The sequence below is a fragment of the Oreochromis aureus genome, linkage group 6 (genome assembly GCF_013358895.1).
Source record: "Oreochromis aureus strain Israel breed Guangdong linkage group 6, ZZ_aureus, whole genome shotgun sequence".
Classification (NCBI taxonomy): domain Eukaryota; kingdom Metazoa; phylum Chordata; class Actinopteri; order Cichliformes; family Cichlidae; genus Oreochromis; species Oreochromis aureus.
Window position 1 is genome coordinate 34,652,773 of NC_052947.1, and position 9,494 is coordinate 34,662,266.

A 9,494-nucleotide genomic window follows, 5' to 3' on the forward strand; every position below is an offset into this window, starting at 1 on the left:
TCAATTTATGAAAATCATTTAATACTCTTATACTGTTAAAATACATGTTTTCATTTATTGTATACTAAATATCTTTATAGCACCGGCTAAGACACAAAATAACAATTACAGAGGTGAAACAATTGTAGTGGAAAATCTTGGGCACAATCATCCCATTTTATATTTCATGTTTTTGGGAGACATTGAAGATTGTGTTGTCGGATTATAACTTGCCCTTCTTCTTCAACATCTTCATCTTGGTCTTTCTCTTGGAGTTGGAGTCAGTGATTAGCTGAGACTGAAGCTTCAGCGCTTCACGTGTGATGACCTTCGCTTCGTCCTCGTCAGTCTCATTCTCTGCAACAGGAGCGGTGAAGTAAGTAGGGATGTAGACAGTGTGCAGTCATTACTGTTTGTGTGTAAAATGATACCAACTTACTGTCATGGAGGGGGTCATGTGCTTGATCCACAGGTGGTTTGGCTCCGGTGATGTACTCTGACAGTTTTTCTTCACTTCTTATGTACAACTAATAAAGAAACATCAAGTCAGAAATTAAGCTGTATTTTTTAAATACTAAAAATCTCAAATTCCATTAAAAATCTGTGAGTCATAAGCTCTGCTCACATTTAAAGCAATACATTTACTGGCTTGTGCCTTCTTCAGGGTGTAGAGATACAAAGATTGCAACATAACGATTATAGTTTCATTCTCTACAGGTGTGCAACACTAAACACATGCATCCTTTTCTGTTTTTTATATCACCAGGGGGAACAATGAGTACAACATTTCTGTAACCTTGCAAGTCACCTCCCAAAATTATTCAATTGATAAATAAAGGGATACTCCCCTGTAAGATCGCAGCTATCATAGGGTGAAAGGCTGCTAAGGTTGTACCCTGATAAATAAAACATCCAAGTCCACGTTCTTAACAGGTTGCCAATAAATTATGGTATATATAATTATGGTATACAGACAACCAAACTAAGGCATTAAAATAAATTAATCTTTAATCTTTCTTTTTGGAAAAGAAAAAAAAAGAAAAAAGAAGATCACAGAAGATTTTGATACCTCTTGGATGAGGTACATTTGGTGTGTGTTTGTGTGTATGTGCTTTTGTGCATGTGTCTGCATGTTTAACCCCAAAGGCTGTTTTCTTGTATTTGTGTCAGTGTTGATGGTATACTTGCACATAAACCACTACACTGGACACTGACGTGTCACTCCATATACATCAGTTGTCCACCTGGACATGTAAAAAAAAACTCTTTGAAAAAAAGAACATGTTTAAAAAAACAAAGTTCAAAAATCTTTTTTTCATGCCTAAAGATGATCAAAAATACTTAAGAAAAAAATCCTGATTGAGGTTGTCATAATTCATACATGAAAGGGTTAAGTGTGGTGAGCATATCAGCATTCTCAGGTTTGGCCTGTGCTTTGATGCAGTGTTTCCTGCTGCAGAAAACAGATGTTATGTTGATGAAGATGATCTTAATTAATGTTAACAATAATTCAGCTCAGCCTAAGAGCACCGGATCAGTGGCTCAGAGTTTTGGCCTGCAGAAAAACAAAACAAAAATAAATGTTTTTTCTATTTAAAAATATTACTACATTTTAACTAATATAATTTGATATTTTATATTTGTTTAAATCTGCAAAATAGCTTGCTGCAGGTATCACTGTGACAGAAAATGGAATGGCTATCATCAGCTTTCAGCAAGATGCCTAATTTAAACATTGTCTTAGAGTTAAGAGATCATCTGCTTACATACATTTGTACTGTAGTCTGCTTGCACTTGTTGATTTGATGGTTTGATGAAGGACTCCTGCCAGCTTTTTCTCAGTAAATGTTTTAATGATGATTGCAGTAACAAGTGTTGCTGTTTCAATTTTTCAAAAAATTTTTTTGTAATCAAATGATTTGATTTACTCAATGAATCATTACAGCCGTTTTAAATACAGTGAATAACTTAGTTAAAAGCTAATTAAAATTTAACCACCTTATCACATAATACCAGCCACTTGTTTTATATCATCCAATATGATCCTTAACATAGCCCAAGTGTTAGCAGTGGTTACTAGGCTAATGTGTGTGTCTACAACATTAAATTGCAAAAGCTAAGATGAACAGACTGATCTTTGCCACACTTCATATTCTCCTTTAGTAGAGGTACAAAGGACAGCCAAGTAATGTTCAACTGCACCAGCCAGGCAAATAAGGCTGGACTGATTTCCAAATTATCAGCTCAGAGTTGCGTCAGTTACAAAGATCGTACCATTTAAAAATGGACCTGTGACCCATATTATCAATGTCATGGTTGAATGTCAGGCAGACTGTTGCATGTTTCCTGTCATATGCTCTGTATCTCATATTCTCAAAGTGAGAAGGTGCTGTTGAGTGTTCAATCAAGAGCAAACACTTCAGGTGCCTCTAATGGTTACCTTTCCATCCTGATAAGTAAAGCAAAGAAAGCACAGCAGCTTTTACACAGCAGCTTTTACACAGCTTTATGTAAGCTGTGGAAAGCTCAAGCTCAGACAGAGTGTTTAAATTTCAAACTGTGACAGTCTAATTATAGCGTACAAGTGGTCTGACAATGTTGCCAAACATTTTCCTGCTAATAGCTCTGATCGGGTGACTCTCAACTCCTCAAAGACACCTGTTCATAAGTGTTATATTATATACGTATAATGTTCTAACATTCTCTGTTAATAGAGACGCCATGTGCAATGTAATCAATGTTGTGCCCATGCCTTTCCCACTCTGACTACTACATCTTTGCTAGGACTACCTCTGCAAATGTCAGCAATGTTTTCTATATTCCATCCAGCTCAGAACCTGTCTTTAAAATAGCTGTGTTGCTACTGAGGGCTTTGTCTCACCTTGTTTTTTTCCAGCTCCTTCAATATACCAGGCACATCCTTCCCCTGAAGTTCTTTGTGCAGTGACAATAATTTCTTCTCACACTGGGCCATCAGCTCCAGAACAAAGTGATCAGAATCTGGATGCACTTCAGGAACTGTGTCCTCACTCTTGAAGAAGATGAGTTAACAAACATAAACACTTAAAAAACTTTGTGTGCGAGGGGAAAAAAATATTTTAATATTAGGAATAAGTGATAAACTGGCTATTTTAATATTATGACTGGTTAAAATCGTTATTACCAGTGAGATGTGTTGAAGTTTGTTGGCCAGGTGCTCAACTCCAGCTTGGGCAGTGCGGAGAGTCTTCAAGAGCCAATCCAGTCGCTCTTTGGCTGCATCACACTTCTGCTGCTGAGTCTGCAGGTGCTGCTCAGACTCCTGCAGGGCCTGCTGGTCACTAATGAAACAACAGAGAAAGAGCAGAGGCTTTAGAACAATTTTTATACATATACATATAATTTGCCCTCACAGATCTGATGCTGTGATACAGACAGACACTGTGATAGCTGTTGCATTAAAATTTAAATACATTGCTTACCAAATTTATTTTTATGTGCCTCAGTTGCCCTAAATTAACAGTATTTGTAAAAACCAAAATCATATTTTATGCCTGAGTTTTTGTTGTTATCCATGAATATTCAATTTCATGGACAACAATCTGAAAAAAATCAGTAAAGTACATTATTATTTGTGATTAAGATGTCAAATTACTGTTATTTACTTGCATTTCTGGACATAAAAAATATTTTTATGTCCAGTGTGCCGGCTCAAACCTTTGTATAAGTTACCCTGAATAAGTTATAAATGATATTTATCTGACTAAATATAATTTTTAGTTTTAAACAAGTTCTTGACAGATTTCTAAAATATTTGTGTTTTCTTGTTTTTATCACAAGAGTAATAATATATTTCAACCATTCTCAAGCAGATGTCTATACTTCACCTAGAGTGTTTAGCCTGTCTAGAATATTTCATCTCCTCAAACTGTTGGCTCAGAAGCTCCTTCTCTTCCTTCAGCTGCAGCAGGACTTTCTCATTCTCCTCCTTCAGTTTCACCAGATGCTGGTGTGTCTCCTCCTGAGAGTTAAAGCACTCCAGTATCTCCTACACAAACACAGAATGGATGAAAAAAAGAATAACAGCAACTACACTGTGTGTACTAGAATCAGTGGGAACATTTATACCTGTATGTCTGTGACACCTGTGGTCTCGCTGATGCGCCTGAAGGCCTCCTCAAAAGTAGAAATTTTTTTCAAATCTTCTTCTTCCATCCCGGTGATGATGTGCTGGGCCTCACCGCCTGGTTTTTCTGGCAGAGTTATCTGATCCTGCAGGTATTATTCATTCCAAATGTAAATGACTCTTCTTCCCTTATTTTTATTTTACAAAAGAATAGGGAGGCCTTCACTGTGGATTAGGTTTAGGCTGCTCTGTTTTAGCTTTCCTTCCTTGCGAAAATCTCCAGTTATTTGCAGCGATACATTTATTCCACCACAGATATAATTACAGCTATACATTTCTCGGTAAGTAAAATGTAATACATTTTTATCATTCTCTGTCTTCATTTTGTCTAAAGTCTGAGCCAGTTAACAACACATTCTCAAGCTGTAAATACAATATGCGTCACCCTATGGCTCTCACCCTTATATTGACTTTTTCAGCCTGGGCCTTGCATTCCTTAACCTTTTTCCTGTAACTTGCTATTATACGCGCCCTCTCCTTACAGTCCTTGTAAAGCAGCTCCTCCCGCTTCTGCAACTCATCCTGCAAAGAACAAGAAGAATGGCTGAAAAACTTGTTTCAGTTCACTTAACCTGAATGAAGACAGTGAAACAAACAGAATGTTAGTATGACAGAATCGTATTATTATTACCTATAATATAGACCAGAAGGAGGTGTCTGAGAAAAGTGTGGACAGACATGTTATCCTCAATCATTTCATTTTATCTTCACAAGATAAGATAAGGTAACAAGGCTAGTGTATTAGTGTTTCCGAGTTATACCTCCTAATTTATGATTCCAGCAAATCATCTGACTTATGAGAGCAATAGGGAGTGGATTCTAATTCTTACACTGTATCTGGAAACATGTATGCTCTTAACTCATCACACAGGAGCTTATAGGTCACCTTAGTAGCTTCTTTGGAGAGCTGTTGGTCATTATTCGTGATCTGCAGCCTATTCATCTCCTCTCTTTGCTTCAGGATTTCTGCTTCCAGACAGTCCAACTGGCCCTTGTAAGTGAGACTCTCCTCCTGAGGTGGTGAAGGTGGAAAAGTTAGTGAATATGAAATAAACAGAACCAGAAATAAGGGTGTCCATGTGAGAGAAAGGAAGTATTTGGATTACCTGACTGTGATCAAGAAATTAAAACCAAATCAAGACAAAATGTGCACTTACACAATATTAAAAAAAGAAAAAAAAATATTTTAATCATATATTCCTTACGATTTTCAACAGTCAGGTCCCATTGTTGCTGTTATTTATTGCTAACATTGTATTTAAATTAGGAACTTATCGATTTACATTACATTTACATTTACATGTATTTTGTAGTTTTTGATGGGGTTTTTCAGCAGGTTTAAAAATTCCTGACCTGGATTTAAAATCTCCACCTGTGTGCGTAACAGTGTGTTTTTTTGCACTATAAACAGACAGATCACTTGCTATTTCTGTCAAAGGGGGTTTTGAGGGTGTGCCAGCAGTTATATATACCGCACTTGCTCTTACAGTAGTAACAACGCATGTCTCTAATTAAACCACACAAAAAAAAATGGAAAAGAAACTTTAAATGTAAAGAAATTTGACTGTCGGTTGGAAAACAGGAATCAAGAACTAGTACGTCAATTGAAGAATAAACAGGGACAAGACAGAGTCCCATATAACAGTCAACCAACCGCAGAGTACAGAGAAGATGTACTACTTGCTGCAAAACTGCCAAACAGCAATGAATAATAGACTGTGTACAAAACACTGCTCATGTTCGAGTGCTTCCACTTGTATGCAGACATCTGCTAATGCATAATGGAGCGTTAACAGCTAGCGTGAATAGCAAAATAATCACTACAAATTTACTGATGTTTTAAAAATATCTGAGACAAACCATTATAGGACAATTAACAAACTCTCTAACAAAAATCACATCAAATGAGGATAAGTTTAAGCGTGACAAAACATTTTCTCGCATGCTGGACTTACATGTAAGTGATTTTTGAATTTCAGATAGGTAATCATGATGTTCTTAGCTTCCATGCATTTAAACTGGGTTTTCTCCAGATCGTTCTCCAGAGCCCGCAGTTTCTAAACATAAACACAAATCATTGGTCATCGTGATCTATGTCATTTGCACAAGTCTGCAAATGAGCACAACAAACAACAAAAAGTAATCCCAAGACAATTAGATTTTTTGGGGGGTCAGAGAGGTAATTACCATGGCATCGTCCATTTTTTTCCAAGTGCGAGCATCAGAGAATACTTTACCGCTGCTGCTCTCTGATTTCAGCCTCTGGTACTCCATCTTCAGTTGATTGAAGCGGCACTGGTAGATCTCATTGGTGTGTTTTAGGGCATTGATACACTTCCTCTTGAACAGCACTCGTTCATTTAGTGTTTCATTGACCTCCTGAAAAACATACAGGTGTTTGTGAGGAATGCAGTACAGTCAGTAAAACACACAATAAAACTATATTTACTGACACTATATACAGTAATGAAAAAGAAAGTTTTCACAGGGTTGTGAAAAACTGTGTACACCACTTTCTAGTGGAATTAAGAGGATGAGTAATCACACACTTGACTGATGATAAATTGATCATCAATAAATGTGGTCACCTGTATATAAACACGTTTTGTCAGTTTGCTGGTCCAGCAATCATCCTAGCAGTAGATGCAAATTAATTCTGAGGTCACGCTGTGCATTGGTCAGAAAATAGCAAAAAGACATTAACCTAATTCTGCTAAAGGATTCAAGGATTCTTTGTTGTCATTCGCATCACATGTTTACATGAGGTGGAACGAAATTCGCGCACACAGTCCCAGAGTGAAAGAAACATAACGAAGAAACAGAATAAAAAGAAACAGAATAACAAGTAATAGGTAGTACAAATAAATAGAGTGCAACAACCTGAGTACCAGTATGGAGTATAGCTAGAGCAGCAAACAGGCATGATGTAAAGGTGGTTCTACAAGCTACTGAATCATGTATTGTACTTAGTTTATAGAAATCAATAGAGTGCTGTGAAAACTTTCTTCTATTTAATATATAATAGGAATTCCCATCTTATTGCACTTTATTTTTTCATGATGTGTACACTGACTTCCTCTCACCTTCACTGTGCTGTTGCAGAAGGCCTTCCCCTCCATATCTCTTTTTTGAAAGGCCACTTTGATTATATGTTCATCACGCTAAGAGGAAAGACATGACAATGACTGAAACACATTTGATCTGGATGACTCCATGTGTGGAGTGTAAAGCATTTTTTATCTCTTGTCTCTGTGTCTTTTATTTTGATTAGTTTTAATTTAGGCAGCACGGTGGTTAGCACTGTTGCCGCACAGCAAGAAGGTCCTGAGTTCAATTCCACCATCAGGCCAGGGTCTTTCTGTGTGGAGTTTGCATGTTCTCCCCGTGTTTGCGTGGGTTCCCTCCGGGTACTCCGGCTTCCTCCCACCGTCCAAAGACATGCAGCTTGTGGGGATAGGTTAATTGGATAATCGAAATTGTCACTAGGTGTGAATGTGCGAGTGAATGTGAGTGTGAATGGTTGTCTGTCCCTGTGTGTTGGCCCTGCGACAGACTGGCGACCTGTCCAGGGTGTACCCCGCCTCTCGCCCTATGACAGCTGGGATAGGCTCCAGCGCCCCCCGCGACCCTGAAAAGGATAAGCGGAAGCGGATGGATGGATTGTTTTAATTTATTAAAACACTGCATTTCAGGACACTTTTTTCTAATGTTTGACTTTTACCCAGTAGAAATGATTTTTTTGAAAGTGCCGATTAACCTGTATTTTGCTGCCAAAGCCATGCCCAAGTGCAAGTCACCACTAGCTATACAGACTTGACATAAATTACCTGAAAGAAAAGCAAATGAAGCAAAAATAAACACTAAAAAACCACTTATAATTAGTTGTGGTGTGTGTGAGTTTCCTAATTTTCCTAATGTCAGGTGTTGCTCAAAAGAGATGTACCAATCTATGGACATACCCTCTCTACTTTTAAGTCTAGGGTTAAAACTTTCCTTCTTGATAAAGTTTATAGTTAGGTCTGGATTAGGTGACCCTGAACCCTCCCTCAGTTACCCTGCAATAGGCTTAGAGTGTGTCTTCTTTACTTACCTCCCCTCACTATCAAGTGGCTGTGGCAGAACCACAACCCCTCCTTTAGCCTGGCTCTGCTGGAGGTTTCTTCTGTTAAAAGGAGGTTTTTCCTTGCTATTGTCACCAAGCACTTGCTCGTAGGGAGTCGTTTGCTTGTTAGAGTTTTTTCTATATTATTTTAGGGTCGTTAGTTTGCAATATAAAGTGCCTTGAGGCAACTGTTTTCGTGATGTGTTGCTATATAAATAAAACTAAATTGAAATAAAATGTGCCTAACCTTGATCTGTAACCTTTATTATTTCAGTAAGTTGGATTTATCCAAATTTGAGACTACTTCCCCACAATTAAAAACATGTTCCGTGTTTATTTGTTGTGATCTGGTCGCCTTACTTACAGCCTTAGTTTCTGCCAGCTGTTTACGCAGGTTCTTGTTCTCCTGCCTCAGCTGACGGATGAACTCCTTTTGTTTCCTGGTGATGGCCTCAGTCCTCTCATAACATGCTGTTCTTTCGCCCTCTAGTGGACAAATATAATAATGCATGGAAATATGCGACCCGTAACTTTATACTTAACAACCCGCTTATTTTATTCGACTTAATTGTATGAATTATAAGCCATTAAGAATTCATGTATATTCATTTACGCTAAATATGGCAGTTAGCTGGCTGATTCCAGCTAACCCCTGCCCACTAGCATGAAATTAAATCAAGGCACCCTGCTGCATTTCAAACAAACATACCAAGAAGTTTGATTTTACGCTGAAGCTCCACTTTCTGATCAGATATGCTGCCGCTGACCGCCATTTTTGTGAGTTAGCACAGAGAAATTATCCCGTATTTCGTTTTAGCTTGAGCTAACCGCAAAATTCCGGTATGTTTTACGTGCACATGTTGCCTAGCAACATGTACATTGGGAATCCATCCTACTTGACAAACCATCCTACCCGTTGTTTCTGCGCATGCGCACAACACGAAATTAAGTGGCGAACCATCCTACCTTTGTGAATATTAGCTAGAAAAATACTCTGACGGGTAAAATTAAGTGCCAAACCATCCTACCTTTGTGAATGTCACCTACAAGCATACTTTAACAGCTAACATTAAATGGCAAATCATCCTACTTTTTTAAATCTGAGCTAGAAGCATACTTTAATAGCTAAAATTCAGTGGCGAACCATCCTACCTTTGTGAATATGAACTAGAAGCAGCTAAAGTTCAGTGGCAAATCATCCTACCTTTGTTAATAAGAGCTAGAAACATACTCTGACGGCTAAAATTA

General features: G+C 37.8%; 1 protein-coding gene across 2 annotated transcripts; it reads right to left on the minus strand.

The window, feature by feature from the left end:
• Positions 1-9,139, minus strand: LOC116330504 (coiled-coil domain-containing protein 151-like). Of its 2 annotated transcripts, XM_031752855.2 has the most exons (13): positions 8,956-9,138; positions 8,611-8,732; positions 7,228-7,305; positions 6,332-6,523; positions 6,100-6,201; positions 5,031-5,156; positions 4,544-4,666; positions 4,087-4,230; positions 3,846-4,006; positions 3,143-3,299; positions 2,861-3,010; positions 419-506; positions 1-336 (listed from the first exon to the last, which is right to left on the minus strand). In XM_031752855.2, exons 1-13 carry the CDS (start codon positions 9,017-9,019, stop codon positions 203-205), a joined length of 1,641 nt encoding a protein of 546 aa, XP_031608715.1. In that variant the 5' UTR covers positions 9,020-9,138; the 3' UTR covers positions 1-202. The 2 variants fall into 2 exon arrangements, with proteins under 2 accessions (XP_031608715.1, XP_031608719.1); XM_031752859.2 differs by lacking the exon at positions 7,228-7,305 and having other exon boundaries at positions 8,956-9,139.
• Positions 9,140-9,494: the final 355 nt, after the last annotated feature.